Source organism: Rutilus rutilus (assembly GCF_951802725.1).
Source record: "Rutilus rutilus genome assembly, chromosome: 2".
NCBI lineage: Eukaryota > Metazoa > Chordata > Actinopteri > Cypriniformes > Leuciscidae > Rutilus > Rutilus rutilus.
The window spans coordinates 10312224-10329335 of record NC_140210.1 but is presented as its reverse complement, the minus strand read 5'-3'; the positions used below and the strand labels follow the sequence as shown (position 1 = coordinate 10329335).

At 41.4% G+C, this 17112-nt stretch overlaps 1 protein-coding gene across 2 annotated transcripts in view; it reads left to right on the top strand.

Moving 5' to 3' along the window:
- LOC311285925 (MSL complex subunit 3-like) overlaps nucleotides 1–17112 on the top strand; it is a 256522-nt gene that overhangs the window by 5294 nt on the left and 234116 nt on the right. For both annotated transcript variants that reach the window (XM_084401803.1, XM_084401804.1), the window contains exons 4-5: nucleotides 1834–1934; nucleotides 2071–2168. In XM_084401803.1, coding sequence (XP_084257929.1) covers nucleotides 1834–1934; nucleotides 2071–2168 — 199 coding nt within the window. The remainder of the gene's footprint in view (nucleotides 1–1833; nucleotides 1935–2070; nucleotides 2169–17112) is intronic.

Below are 17112 nucleotides of genomic sequence, written 5' to 3'. Positions count from 1 at the left end.
TGATGCTCAACAATCTTTTGATGCACATCAGAACTATATTCTTTGGTTTTACTCATTGTGATGGACGATTAAAGAAATTTGGCCTTTGTGTATTCGTCATATTTACTCCTGTGAAACAAGAAGTCATAGCTAGACAATTTTGTTTTCCTAGTCACCCTGGTGTGCTAAATAAAGGTAAATATTAATGGGAATGTACTTCAGAGATATTTTACTCGTAAACAATTCTAGGGGTGCCAATAATTGTGGCCGACATGTTTTGGAGAAAAACATTTATTTCATAATGTGATTTCCTCCCCACTTTCAATTCTTTTACTTCAATGAAAGGTTAGATTTTTGTGACTTTTTTTAATGAAAGATCAAAAGGATAAACAATGCAGATTAATTTTTTTACAGCCATTTTTGATCATATTTACCAGGGGTGCCATTAATTCTGACCACCACTGTATGTAAGGTTCAGGGTTTTCCTCTTAAGAAGTCTGGACCGTTTTTATATTTTGCGTTAAGTATCTATTAAAAACAAACAAACAATGTGCATAATAATCAAAATGCCCTGTTGTTTGCTAAAATGAGCCGAAAACAAAGGTTACTAGAAATTCCAAAGTTTACCATCTACAAATACTTTTCCCAATTATTACGTAGTTTATTATGAAATGCTCTTAACTTGCTGATTAGTAATGATAAATGTAGATGTAAAAAAAAAAAGTCTTGTTAAAAAACTTATTTGAATGGCCTGAGTGTGTGTATATGTACAGATGAAAATAAATATAAATGACAGATGAAAATAATTGTATTTGCAGCATTTTTGTTTTCTGCAGTGTTTTAGTAAAAGTATAAATCTATTTTACAGTTCACTGTGTTTCTGCTACTGTCAAAATAACTGTGTCATCTGCAGCTCTTTATGTGGTGCTTTAACGGGAGAGAGAATCAACGCGCACAGAACGGAAATGGAAAGAGCAGACAATTATTTGAGGATGCCTGTTCTAGTTCATTATATTGGTTTTGTTTACATGGACAGCAGGAATCTAATTATTGAACTTATTCTGAATAAGACAATATACTGATTAAGGTGTTTACATGAGTTGCTTTTAGAATATTCCTTTCATGTTCCCGTTTTACATGTTACAGAAACAGAACATAGATCGATTAATGGCACACGTCATTACATGGTACGCCGTCCGACGTTCCCTCCAGAATTTCGCGTATCAACATACAGTTCGTCTTCATTAATTGTACCATATACAGTTTGGGGTGTTTCATTTTTAATTTTACGAAAGCTTCAGGTGCAGTTAATTATTTGTCATGCTATACGTGCAAATAGACAACGATGGATACAAATTCTCTAGCAACAGGGCTCCTCTGTACTTTCATTCTTTTGTACTTTCATACATTTCTTTCAGAATTCTTAACATTACCATTGTTTGACCAAAAATCGGCCACCTTGCTTGAAGCCATGCTTGTCTGCCGTCAAACGGTTGAACACTACTGTGTGTGTGTGTCCTGTCACAAAATAAGGCGAAAACTTCCACACAACGTTAATAGTCTGATTAAGGTGTGTACATGTCTGTAATGCACTTCGATAATGCGACTAATAGGAATACTCCACGTGTCTTAATTTGATTTTTGTTTACTTCAAGTATGACTTTAGCTGGATTAAGGTAATCAGAAATCGCTGTTTACATGGTAGTTTCTTAATCAGAGTATTGTCAATCGGCTTAATATCTGAATGTTGTAGTCCAGGTAAGCGTACTACTGATATTGTGACTGTTTGAGGTAAATTTGATGCCGAAAAATCAGTATATTGTATTTTTTAAATGTATTTATTTTTCTGCACAGGAGGAAAAAGGGATGGAAGAAGCGACGTTGTCGTCTGCCAGGTGTTAACCCAATCTTGAAGACCCTGACTGAAGAGGAAAAGGAGAAGAGTGATGATGCTTGTGAGTATTTAATGTTTACTAGAGGTTGTTTGAGTACCCACCTGCATGCAATTTTTTTTTTTTTGTTAAATGTAAACCAAAATCCTCCATTGTTCTGTATTTTCACCCTGTTCTCCCTTTTTGATATGTTTTACAGCTTTGATCTCACCATCTGATGATAGTGACGAAGACGTTTCAGACCAGGCGTCTTTAAGTGAGAGTGACTCATCTGATTCTGAGGATTTAAACAATATGGTAAGAGATTGCATAATTTAAGCATATTATAGACGGCTGGTCCTGAATTGCATTACATAACACAAATCCATTATCCAACCATAACCATTTAATTTATATTTTTTGGTTAATTAAGTGTCTGTTAGGCTTTTCCGCAAGTCTACTTGTTTATTTACTCATTTATTCAATAATTTACTTGGATTGATTATCACGGGATATGATGCATGTGAAACGTGAATCATTGTCCAACATTTTGCAAGCAATTGTTGATAAGGAAAAATTTCACTTTGCAATATTGGAAATATTTCCGTTTTAAACCATGAAGGCGAGCCAGTGGACATCACGCGAGCAATGTGCAAATTTTGCACTAGAGTGAAGCTAGTGAAGAAGTCTCAGTGAAAATAAGTGAAAATAAAAACTGACAGGTGAGAGCTGAATCTACTTCAACATGTTCTGTTAACAGTATATAATGGTCTTAATTTGTCTTCTTAATATTTCTCTTGTGGTCCATATGTAGTGTAGGGTAACATTCTCATTTTCCACTAGATATTTTCCTCTACATCTCATCAGCAATTTTGATTTTGGTACACTCTGCAGCAGCTGACCACTGAGGAGTGAATGTACAGTGACGTGACATAACTGCCAGATTCAAACTGTGCTTTCGCGCTATGGCTGGTGCTGAGCCAAAGATGGACGCGCTCAGCGCTTGTCATGTTTCACAACTATTCAGTGTTTTTAACCACATAATTTTTATTTTAGGTTTCAGACATTTTAAATGCATATAATTTATTGCAAAACAATACATTTATAGTTTGTAAAATACACAATGGTGTCTATGGAAGCAGCAATAACAATCCATTCAAATATATTTGCTGACTTGTTTTATTCATATCAGATACACAGTGTAAGTAACTATAAAGTTTACTCTACTTTTTTTCCAGTTCACCGGCCACTTACTTTCATGTATTTCGGGAGAAAATGATGAATTCATGTGCTTTAATAAATCCAACAGACATGAATCTCTGAACAGCGGCCCAAACAAACATGGCGTTCTAGCCTACTCCATCTAGCCTACTCCATCTAGCCTACTCCTTACAGATCGAGATCATTTATAAAGGTTTTTAACCGACAAAACAAACTCACTTACACGTATTTGCGAATCGGAATTTAAGAAAGTTGATGACATGGTAAGCAAGTTTGTTAATATTTAGAAATAAAAGCGCTACATCTGTCATACAGCGCAATCAATTTCCTTATTTGGATCTGGTCTGTACCTTTGTTACGCCCCTAAATTTGCATACACACAGCCCACTTTCTGGGCCCAGGAATATCAATGGTGGTCGTGCAGTCAGACATAGTTTAGCCGGAATGGCTTGAGAATGACGAGTTCTCGTGGTGCTTATAGCCGGTGCCTGGAAATGTATAAGAGGCAAACTGCTGCGTTTGTCAAAGACGTTTTAAACTGGGTACAGTGGGAATCAAGGTATTTGAAAAATCATTTTCTCCTTCAAAAGAATTTCTCTAGCTCTTTGGCTGCTGTCAATTTTGATTTCTTGGGGGCTGTTTACACCTAGCCACTTCATGCGTTTTCTGTGATCGGATAGCTATCCGATCGTGAAAAGACCAGGTGTAAATGCCCTCCGACGTTCTCTGCGGTTGACGGCGCGAAAGACAGGGGATATCTCTCCGTTCCTCCTGTCGAGGAAGCTGTAGCGACGCACTTGTGTCCGCCCTCTGCGAGACGGCGGTCCAAGTTGAGTCTGCCTACCAAAGCCTGCTGGACTACTTCGACGCTGATTGGTTGCGCCTACGCCGCCGCCGGTCAGGCTTCATCTGCTCTGCATACCATGGCTTTTTTGCAGATTTACCAGGCCAACCTTCTCCGTTCATTGGACGAGGCTGGCCCATCTGCGGAGGGCGTGACGGACTTGAGAAGCGCGACGGACCTGGCTATCAGCCGCAACATGGCCGCTCTCACCGTCACTGAGCGTCACCTGTGGCTAACGCTGTCCGACATGTCTGAGTCTGACCGCGCCACCTTCCTGGATGCCCCTGTTTCACCAGCTGGTCTCTTCGGTCCCTCGGTGAAGGGCTTCGCGGAGCGATACACAGAGGTGCAGAAAACGTCTCAGGCTATGAGACACTTTTTGCCGCGGCGTTCCAGTTCCGCAGCGGGTCGCGCTAAAAAGCAGCCGCCCGCTCGGAAAACAGCGCCCCCACCGCCTCCTCCGCCCGCTTCACAACATCGCCTGGCTCGGGATGCATGTCAGCGCTCGCGCTCTACCAGCCGCCGCAGACCGCCTCCCGCCCGGGAACCCAGGCACAAGCTCGCGCCGAGCTTTGAGCCTCCCAAGTCTTCCTAGCCCCACTAGGAAGGCGCCGATGGTTAAGTCCCGCCGCGGCCGGACCGCCATCGAAATCAGCACGAACCGCTCTCTCAGTTTCCTCAGCAGAGGTGACTCGAAGAGTGTATTTAGCAGCCAACGAGTCAGTTCCTCAACTCGCTCGTCTGCACACAAACGCCGTTTTCACGGCGACCCACATATATCTCAAAAAGAGCATTATGTCCGGTCATATTCCGGCTCAGGCCGAAGGTGTTTTAAATTTAGGACAGGTGCCCACTGCCCAGTGCCCACCCCTGCACAAAAACACTACCCTTTCTGTGTGTCACACTCATCAAGGGTCGAAAACAATAAAGCTGGCTCAGGCCGCTCGACCGCTAAGTGTAGGAAAAGTGCCCACTTCCCCAGTGCTCACCCGTACACACAAGCACTACTCATGTCAAGTCAAGTCAAGTCATTTTCATTTATATAGCGCTTTTAACAATGTAGATTGTCTCAAAGCAGCTTTACAGAGATAAATGTATAATTTAACGTAAGATTGTTTTGGCTTTATAGCGGTTCTTTAATAAAGTTATTTTCCAGCTAAAGTTAGTTTTGATTGATTCGCTTCCGTCGCAACGATCATTTGTTTTTAAATTAGGGCCGCCAAGACGACACCATTCTCTCTACACAGACTTTAAACGCGAACCTGTGAGAAACGCTGATGGCGTTCAGATGCGCATTAAGAACGGGTTCTATAGTTATGTGCGTTTGAATATATGTGTGCAGGTTTGGAATTCCCTGCAAACCAAGCCTAAACAAATTACTTGTGTTTCCTTATAGTTTTGATTCAGAATTTTATTTTATTTTATCAATTCGGGGTAGATACGCAAATTGAGTTTTCCCGACGACGCGTTATCTGTAGAGTGGGAAAGGGATCCTCCATAGGGAGAGACTAGTTGGCACTTCAGCACTGCGTTGACATCGGGTCCAGGCGAAGGTCCTTCATCAGATCTGGAAACGGCCTGGATCCGGCAGGCTGCGGGAAAACCTTGGGATAAACAAAGACACTAAAATTAGCGTAGATGCCATTCTTCTCATGATGTAACAAGTACATCAGGATTTATGGGAAGTGTTCCCGGTTCCAGCTGACCTAATCTATGCAGCCTAATATTGAATTATAGAAGTCTATAATGTATTATGTGAACGCTATGTCAAAGAGATGTGTCTTTAATCTAGATTTGAACTGACAGAGTGTGTCTGCTTCCCGGACAATGGTAGGAAGGCTGTTCCAAAGTTTTGGTGCTAAATAGGAAAAGGATCTACCGCCAGCAGTCGATTTAGATATTCTAGGTATTATCAACTGGCCGGAATTTTGAGATCGCAATAGACGTGAAGGAGTATAATGCGTTAAGAGCTCGCTCAAGTACTGCGGAGCTAAACCATTTAGTGCTTTGTAAGTAATCAGCAATATTTTAAAATTGATGCGATGTTTAATAGGGAGCCAGTGCAGTTTTGACAGAACCGGGCTAATATGGTCATACTTCCTGGTTCTGGTAAGAACTCGAGCTGCTGCGTTTTGAACTAGCTGTAGTTTGTTTATTAAGCAAACTACAAAGTGGTGTGAGACACTCATGCAGTGTCTCACACCACCACAGGGTCCATATTAGTCAAACCGGCTTATGCCGTTCATATTTTAAGTGTAGGAAATGTGCCCGCTATACAGCGCCCACCCCTGCCTGTGAATATGACTGTCTGCGCTACGCACACACATAACGCCTCAGCGTATGAACCCAGCTCGCGCTGGCAGTGTCTCGGGTGCAGATCACGTGTCTGCCTCTCAGCGCACACACTTTGTGGAAAGCTCGCCGTGCCTCGCGCCACGAGCCCACAGAACTGTGCCTGTAATAAAGCATCTCCCTGTTCATACGGCCGGGGTGCCAGTTACAGAACCACTGCACGAAGTGCTGTCTACCCCATTTGAAATGAGCATGATGAACGAAGTATGTCATCATGGCCGGGTCTCCGGGTCCCCGTACCTGAGCGACCGGAGCCCAGATTTCATTCTACCCCTGACCATTCATGCGAAAGCGTGGGAAAGCATCCCAGGGGCTTCAAAATGGGTGTTAAAGATAGTGAAACAGGGCTACTCGCTACAATTCGCTTGCAGACCACCGCGCTTCACAGCCCGGGTCGAAACTTTGGTGAATCAGGAAGTAGCACACCTACTTCGCACCGAAATAGCGAATTTGCTGAAAAAAGGGGCTGTGGAAACCGTCCCCTTGGCATAAAGCGAGTCGGGGTTTTACAGCCGTTACTTCTTAGTACCAAAGAAGGATGGCGGGCTCCGCCCTATACTAGATCTTAGACGCTTGAACAAAGCGCTGATGACGCGTTTGTTCAAAATGATCACAACCAGACAAATCCTCGCTCGAATTCGACCGGGGGACTGGTTTATATCGGTGGATCTGAAAGACGCCTATTTTCAGATCCAAATAGCAGCACGTCACAGGCCGTTCTTGAGATTCGCCTTCGAGGGCCAGGCTTATCAGTACACCGTCCTTCCCTTCGGCCTGTCTTTAGCACCTCGTACATTTACGAAATGCATGGACACGGCGCTCGCGCCCCTCAGACGAAGGGGCATGAGAGTCCTGAACTATCTGGACGACTGGCTAATTATAGCACAGTCAAAAGAGGAGTTGGTGCTACACAAAGCATTACTGCTGACCCATCTCGAGCAGTCGGGTCTCAGAATCAACTGGGCCAAGAGTATTCTATCCCTCAGCCAGAAAATATCTTTTCTGGGGATAGAATTGGACTCCAGCTCTACGCGCGGCAGCGATCCAGCGCCTAGGGCGACATTCACTGTAGGGAAGAATCTCCCCCTCAGAGTGTTTCAGAGGATGAGACTCAAGGCCTCAGCCTCGTCGGTTCTGCAGCTGGGTCTGCTGCACATGTGCCCTTTTCAGCTGTGGCTGAGACGGCGGGTGCCAGCGCGAGCGTGGACATCAGGTCTGCCTCGTCTCACGGTGAATCAGATATGCGTTGCAGCTCTGAAACCGTGGATGAGACCCGGCTGGTATCAGTCCGGCGTGAACCTGGGCATCGCCTCAAGAATCAAAGTAGTCTCGACAGATGCTTCCAACACGGGTTGGGGCGCCCTATGCGAAGGGAGACCTTCAATGGGCCTGTAGTCAGACGCGGAGAAGCGTCTACACATAAACTGTCTAGAGATGAAAGCGGTCGAAAACGCCCTTCAATTCTTCCTCCTCACATTGAGGAACCACCACGTTCTAATCAGAACGGACAACACGTCGGTGGTGTCCTACATAAGGGTCCCGGAGCCTTTTTGCAATAGCAAAACGCCTCCTCATATGGGGCCAGCACAATCTGCGCTCGCTGAGAGTGGCGCATGTGCCGGGCGTCCTGAACGTGGGCCCAGATATGCTATCCAGGGCAAAACTCTCCCCAGGGGAGTGGTCCCTGCACCCCCTGACAGTGCGAAACATCTGGGACATTTTCGGCAGAGCAGAGATAGACCTGTTCGTGTCGCAAACCAACGCTCACTGCCCAATGTTCTTTTCAAAAGAAAGGGATGCGCTGGCCCTAAACTGGCCCAGGCGCCCTCTCTATGCGTTTCCTCCGGTCGCCTTGTTACCACAGGTAATCAAGCAAGTCAGGGAGAGCAAATGCTCGATACTCCTGATAGCTCCGCTATGGCAGAATCAAGTCTGGTTCCCAGAACTGATGGAACTGGGGAATATAGCTCCATGGCCGATTCCGCTAAGGAGGGACCTATTGTCCCAGGCCCAGGGCGCAATTTGGCATCCATACCCCGAGCTATGGGCCCTACATGTGTGGGCGATCAACTATCACCATTTCACCTCCTGGAGGGAGTGCTGAACATGATCACAGAGGCTAGAGCTCCGTCTACTAGACGGCTCTATGCGTCCAAATGGTCAGTGTTCGCTGAATGGTGCTCAGCTCATGACTTAAACCCGCTAGATGGTCAGGTAACGGTGGTACTTTCTTTCCTGCAAGAGCTGTTGGACAGCGGGATAACCCCATCCACGCTCAAAGTGTACGTGGCGGCCATAGCAGCATTTACAAAACCTGTAAATGGCCAGTCGCTGGGAAAGAACGACCTCATAATCCGTTTTCTCAGGGGTGCTAGGAGGCTGAATCCTCCTCGGTTCCAGTTTGGGACCTTTCCACGGTCCTAGAGGCCATGAAAGGTGGACCATTCGAACCATTACACGCGGTGGAGCTAAAGTACCTGTCATTCAAAACCGCTTTTCTGCTGGCACAAACCAAGGCATGGTTACGTTCCAATAGTGCTTGCGACTCCCTTTAGAGTGTAAGTCATTTCCCTTTCGGCCCTCCCTGCGTCTGACAGTGAGGCTGGGGTTAACTTCCTCTGCCCAGTAAGGGCTTTGAGGATTTATGTGGAGCGCTCTGCTGCCTTTAGGCAAACGGAGCAGCTTTTCGTTTCGTTCGGTGGCCGCATCAAAGGGCTAGCCATCTCGAAACAGACCCTGTCCAGATGGATAGTGGACGCTATTGCGTCAGCTTAAGCGTCCAAGGACCTGGATTGCCCTTTGGGGGTTAGGGCCCACTCGACTAGAGGTATGGCCTCGTCGTGGGCATGGACAAGTGGGGTCTCACTCCATGACATTTGTATGGCAGCAGACTGGGCATCGCTGTCTACATTTGTAAGGTTTTATAACCTGGAAGTACCCGCCTTACAGGCCAGACTGCTCTGTCTGATTATGCTATATTAACATTGTCTACCCAACTCAGTTTGATTAGACTGTTGATATGCTGCAACGTCCTGTGGGCTTATGCAGTTTAAGGTGGTCATACTGCGTCTATCTATCTATCTATCTATCTATCTATCTATCTATCTATCTATCTATCTATCTATCTATCTATCTATCTATCTATCTATCTATCTATCTATCTATCTATCTATCTATCTATCTATCTATCTATCTATCTATCTATCTATCTATCTATCTATCTATCTATCTATCTATCCGAGTGTCGTTTTATCGAGCTGATGTGGCCGTTGACACGTTTGCATGGATCGCCTCAGAACATTTGCGTTTGAATAGTACGCGCTGCGCTCTCTGTGGGTGTTCAAAAATGAAGTTTATTACAGCATAGCAGTGGCAAGGTACACGAAGCATCTTGGGTTCACCGGTGTCAGAATGAACCCAGAACATCCAAATCTTAAACCTTTTATCCTGTTCTTAATGTAAATTAAATTGCTCTTGTTGCAACAGCTGTGGTCTGTATGTTAATGATGTTGTGACACCCCATTGTCTGAGAAAGTTCTCTGTGTCCCACACCCAGTCCCATTATACAATTGACTACCATTTCTTCAGGATGTGATCAACCCAAATGGTGAAGAAACAATATAACTTGACTTTCTTTCATCTCTATGATAATGAAGCCATTTTGGGGATGAGCTCATTCTAAAATATATTTTGGAGTGGAATCTGGGTCGAGGCAGACTACAATTTCTTACATCACATTAACACTTAATGAGCTATAATGAGATGAAATGAGAACGACTGACATCTCTCTCTTTTCATACAGAATACATAAACTGAGAATATTTGTTTTTTATATAAATTACTTCATTTAAAAGAAGAGAATTCAGTGATCGCCGATCCCAGAGGGTTAATATATACATATAGGCATAATATAACATATTCCGCGCTCAAAGCTTGCCACAAAGCACCTGCAAAAGTAATGATTATGAACGTGTTGGGGAAAAAAATAGCAAAAAGACATTATTTATTTATTAATAAACTATTTTCTGAGTAGGTGTTGGCTGCAAAGATGAATTTGACAATGCTGACTTGCTACCTCTGCATGGTGAACGAAGAGAGAAATGTACCTTTCATACGGATTACATAAGCAGAGAGTATTTATTTTCATTTTGAATTGGTTAGTTTAAAAGTAGACTTTTCAAGCTTTCTATAGATGTATTTCTCATGTCTGTGAGGAAAGTAGCCTTTACGCTGAGTTTCGGTTAATTTTTGTGACAACCTCCTTTTCACTGAGATCCAGACAGCAGAAAGAGCATCCTGTTTGTTTTCTTTATTTTACAAAGGCACGGTTTATTGATAGATGATAGGTGAACGTTTGGATTTCTTGCTCGACATACTGTAATTGCCTCAAGGAACCGCCATTAACGATCTGTCCCTGACAGACCAACTGTGTACAAAAAAAAAAAAATATTTTTTTTTTTTTGACTAACCGACTATAAAATTTTGGTCGACTAAGCCTCTTCTAGTTGGCTAACGTTTAGGTTTTTTTTCAAAGGTAAATTTAGGTGTCTTTCCAAAAAAGGACAAATAAGGACATCAAATAACCAAATTATATAAGAAGTCCATATAATTCATACATTTTGGCACACCAAGGCACCCATGAAAAAAAGAAAACATTTTTGAAAATGTTCAACAAGTGGGTGTATGTGTAGTGCAATTGCAAAGTAAGAGCTTGTTTACAACACAGCCACATGCACATGACAAAGCGTGAATGTGTGTGGAAACAATGTGAATGTACTGAAATGTGTCTGTGCATAAATAGTGTGATCAGCGCATCAATAGCATACATGCACTCAGACACTCAACACCTTACAAGATATTTTTTAGATGTTTTTGATACAGCATGCCAATAAGATTTTATCAGACCTTTCACGTGTGTTGTGTTCAGACTATGTGCTGATGAACTCTGGTAGGAGAAACAGGGTCCCGTTATGCAAACATTCGTTTGTTCCATTGTCGACAACTGATTAATAAGCAACTCCAGTAAGGTGGTGATACAACTGCGTGTATTGTTGGCGGATTAGAGGTAATATAAATATAGGAGTTGCATGCTTTTTAGGTAATTTATTAACTAAAATCTTTTTATTTTCTTTATTTAAGAATAGTGTTTTTATTTAGTTCAGGGAAGAATGTTTTATGTGGAATGGATATTAATGTTTGAATGATGGATGGTTTTGGTGGGTTGGTGTTGCAGCAGTTCTCTCATCCAAGACAAATTTCTCCTACAGGAGACCATAAAAAGTACCTTGACCTTGACTTGACATACACGGTTTGTTTGCGCATTGATATAATGTACTACGACGTGCTTACTGTATGACTCCTGTATGTCATCGCAATCGCCTTTACCTTGTTTGCTAGCAAGACGCTGATTTGCTTTATCCAGCTGAGAAACGTTGTTTGCTTATCATCTGGCCATACAGCTGTGGGATGTTTTGACGTTCCGTTCTGTCTGTATTTCACGCATGAGGACTCGCACTCCTCAGAAACAATCACAGAATATGACAGAGATTGTGTTTTAAAGCAAAACACACAATGGACTGAATAACGTCTTGGTTACTAACGTAACCTCGGTTCCCTGAGATGAGGGAACGAGTATTGTGTAAGTAGCTTACGCTATGGGATATATGGCTATAAGCCATTCAGGGCATTTCGCGCCCTGGCACGTCAGAGCCCGCCAGAATGGGCGTGGCCAGAGACTATAAATTGAGCCCATCCTCCGTCAGGGACCTTAGGTTAAATCGACTGAAGCGATTCCCTGATCAAAGCACAAGCACGGCGAGTTACGCAATACTCGTTCCCTCATCTCAGGGAACCGAGGTTAAGTTAGTAACCGAGACGTTCCCTTTCGAGAGGTCTCTCCTATTTCGTAAGTAGCTTACGCTATGGGAACCCCCTTCAAAACGCCGTGCATGCTTAACTTCGCTCTAATATTAGCCCGAGGCAAAATGCCTGAAGCCGTAAAGAGTAAAGAATGAACCCAATAAGCCGGTCAGTGACAGGCTTCATTAGGGAAAAAACAAGGAGTGGGCCTAATGAGGGCCAAACCTTAATAATGACATATATAATATGTATAAATATATATGGGAACCGTAGTTCGTGTTAAAGGAACACTCCACCGTTTTTTCATATTAAACTATGTTATTCCCTTAAAGGTGCTGTATGTAACTTTTCTACTAAAATGAATCCTTTTTTTACTGCCTGTGTGTGAAGGGGTTGTAATCTCACATTAAAATGATCCACTTTGCGGGTTTAGCTATTACCTCGGAAAGCAAGTATTCTTATTTTTATGTGAAGGTGCCGGGTCGGATTTACCGCGAAATCCAGTGACGTGACCTGCACGCGCGCTCCCAAGCCCCTCACCTCATCTAGCCTACTGACTTTGCACTCAACAGCGACGACACTGCAACTTATGACATGGACTTATGACTTATGCAACTTATGACATGTCTGATAACACTAAGAAACGACCTGCTCCCAGCACAACACAGACTCCAACACAAACTCCACATATTGATAAAAAAATAAAATAATAATAATTTCTGCTGAAGCTCGTAAGGCCAGACGTGAATTGCATGACCTTCGGGTGAAAAAACACAGCTCAACATCGGCAGGGCATTTGAATCATGGAAAAACCTTATCTACAAACCTAGAATGTACATTTCCTGAAGAAAATGTGAAGTGGTGCTTGCAGTGGCAAAATTCGGCACGGTTGATAGGGTTCCATACTTATCATGGTACGAGCATGGAGCATTAGTTCAACGTCAAGCTGATAAAAGTAGCCTATTATTGTAACGTTGCAGTGGGAGTTTACCTTAGTTTCCAGCATGTTGTGTGATGCTTTCTCCGGTGTGTTGCGTCTCGGTACCCACAGTGCTCGCTCATAAATTCGAGCACGCGCAAGAGCACGCACTTGTAAACTTATTGGTTGCAATCTGAAACATCACCGCTAGAGGTCGCTGAAAACTACATACAGCACCTTTAACTAAGACGAGTTGATACATACTAGAGGGCTGCATTGAGTCACTGCATTGAGTCACGCCGGGTCCTGCGGGACCCAACGCAAATCTCGCGGGAGCGGGCGGTTTGAACTTTGCTGCGGGCGGGAATGGGCGGCTAAAAAAAAAAAACACTGCGGGATCGGGAGGTAGCCTAAGCATTTTAGATGTCCCCGATAGCCCAGCCAGGCTACTATTCATCTTCCTGACCAGTGCGTCAGAATACATGCAGGCCAGAGAAACGAAACAAGACTTTGATAGCACTTAGCTTAGCCCAGTTCATTCATTAGGATCCAAACAGAGATGAGGCTAGAAGCGACCAAACACCTCCACGTTTTCCCTTTTTTTTTCTTTTTTTTTTGAATTGAAAAGTTTATTTGAACAATAAGACAAATAAAAAAACAACAATCAAACGATACAAATTGACATGTACAACAACAAAAAAAAAGAAAAAAAAGAAAGAAAGAAAAAAATACGTCATTGTTCAAAAAGGAGTGGGAAGAAGCTAGCGCTTATTCAATCCCACCCCCTTGCCACACACAATTAACTACCTTGTATGATATTACAATATCTATGGATTAATAATTAATAGTAGTAATTAGTATAACAATAACAGTTACACCATTAATAGACTATCAATTTAATAATAATGTATTTAATAATAATGATATTAATAAACATCAATATCATAAAGATTTCAATAACTAATCATTATCACTACCATTACCACAATAACTATAATTAATATAATAACAATGATGACAACAACAATCAGTGAAAATCACAACCCCTCATTCTTGTATCTTTCAAAGACCGTACTCTTATATGATGATTTAAAAGAATGTATATTAGGAGATTGCCTGTGTTCATCCTTCATCCCATTCCACAGTTTTACCCCACATACAGACACACAAAAACTCTTCCTGGTGGTTCTGACCAGATGCATTTTAAATTTTGTGTCCCCCCGTAAATTATAACCCCCGTCTCTCTGGCTGAAAAGATTTTGGATGTTGAGTGGTAGTAAATTCTTGCTAACTTTAAACATGATCAGTACTGTGTAATATTGAACCAGGTCCTGAAGTTTAAGTAATTTTGATTGTAAAAACAGAAAATTTGTACGATCCAAATACCCAGCTTTGTGTATGACACGGACTGCCCTTTTTTGCAATACTGACAGTGAGTATAGTGAATTTTTATAATTGTTTCCCCAGATCTCTATGCAATAGATCTAATGATGCAAAAGAACTAATGAGCAATACAAAATATGAAGTGAATTGTAATCTAAAAATTGCTTTATTTTATTTATAATTCCAACGTTCTTGGCCACTTTGTTTTGTATGTGTCTGATATGGGGCTTCCAAATGAGTTTATTGTCTATTATCACACCCAATACCTTAATTTCCTTTACATTTTCAATGATTATATTATCAATTTTAATATATTCATTATCCTTATTTCTATAATTACCAAATGTTATTACCTTAGTTTTCTCTATATTCAGTGATAATTTATTACTATCCATCCATTTTTTAACTTTGTTTAATTCATTATTTATAGTATCAATTACTTTACTATACTCATTTCCAGAATAAAGTATATTAGTATCATCAGCAAATAATATTAACTTTAGCAGTTTAGAAACTAGAAATATATCATTTATATATATGTTAAATAATTTTGGACCCAAAATCGACCCCTGGGGGACCCCTCAGGCAACCTCCATACACTCAGACTTATATTCACTCATTTCCACAAACTGTTTTCTCCCAGACAGATAACTGGTAATCCAGTCCAGTGCCACTCCCCTAACACCATACAGCTGCAGTTTATTAATTAGTATTGAATGGTTTATTGTATCAAATGCTTTTTTTAAATCTATAAATACACCAACTGCATATTTGCCTTGATCTAATGCATTTATTATTTTCTCCTTTACTTCCATTAATGCGAGTGATGTTGTACTCTTTGCTCTGAATCCGTATTGACTCTGGTTAAGTATTTGATGTTTATTGAGGAAGTCTTCCAGTCTGCTGTTAAAAAGTTTTTCCAGGATTTTTGAAAACTGTGAGAGGAGTGACACTGGTCTGTAGTTTGTATATAAGTGTTTGTTCCCTTGCTTAAAGGTCCCATTCTATGTGATCCCATGTTTCAAACTTTAGTTAGTGTGTAATGTTGTTGTTAGAGTATAAATAATATCTGTAAAATTATAAAGCTCAAAGTTCAATGCCAAGCGAGATATTTTATTTAACAGAAGTTGACTACAAAAAACGGCTGGATTGGACTACACCCCTCTACATCCTGCTTTAGTGATGTCACTAGAACCGTAACCTCCGCCCACAGGAACACAGGCGTATTGATGGCGAAATGTCAACAGACGTGGTTGATGTTTATCTATAATCGGATACCGCAAAAGTTTAATTCGAAGTTGTTAGTTTGCTCTGTCCATTTCACCACGGACTGTTTTTCTAACCTGGAATAATATCAAGCAGACTTCTCTCAGCGTTTCATACTGACGAAGGGGGCAATTTCAACTATATTCCAGCAAGCGGTAAGTAGTGATTTAATATGGAAGTAGCGATCACTTCACATCGTTCGTTTCTCTTAGTAGGATGAAAATAATCTTACTTAAACTGTGATTAATATACAGAAAGTGATCAAAGAACAATCCCTTTCCAATCGCCCAAGCTATCAATCACACAGCGCGAGTTTATCTGGACACTTGCCAAAACTCGTTATGAAATCAATGACGCTGTTACACTGCACAACGAAGCTCTTACTGTATTTATCATGTTTGCATTGGTGAAATCATTAGTGAGTGCAGAAACTGTGTTGCATTGATAAGATCTTTCACGCGATCAACAGGCTGTCATCTGCTCAATGCTCATAACTGCAACCTTTTATGTGATTGAAATAGATCTAAATACTTAAAAAACTTCTCACGATTCGTTAATCCAGATAGCTGTAATAGTAAAAACGTATAATAGCTGTAATAGTAAAAGTTTTCCAGATAGTTCCACATTTAATGCCAGATATTTCATATGCAAGCATGTCAGCCAATCACAGCAGAGGGCGTTTACACTGAAGTCTCACAGCAGACACGCCCCTTCAAACAGAGTGTTCAAACCAGGGAATGAAATCAGGCTAGGAAATATGCCTTTTATTTCTTAATTATAACAATTTTTGATCTAAAAAACATACTAACATTATAAGGGCACCCCTGGAAACATTATTAAATAATAAAAATAATCCATGGAATGGGACCTTTAAATAATGGAATCACTTTTGCTGTTTTCATATTTTGTGGAAATGAGCCGGTTTGTAACGATAAATTACAAATAAATGTTAATGGTTTTGAAATGCTGTCGATAACTCTTTTAACCAATGCCATATCAATATCATCACAGTCAGTAGAGAATTTATTATTACAATTTCTAACAATTGTCTTAACCTCCAACTCATCTACTGCCGAAAGAAAGATTGAGTGAGAGTTGTTCTTAATCAGTGATCCAATCATGGTATCTCTTCCTTGATCTGAAATCCTTGCTGCCAACTCTGGTCCCACATTCACAAAAAAATTGATTCATTCTATTGACTACGTTGTTCATATCATAATTATTATCATGGTTATCAATAAAATAATCTGGATATATAATTTTCTTTGTTCCACCTTTACTTAGCTTGTTTAATATGTCCCAGACACCTCTTATACCATTCTTATTTTCATCTAACATTTTCCTATAATACATTTTTTTACTAGCTCTTACTATTTCAGTTAATTTGTTTTTATAGGTTTTATATCTATTTTCTGATT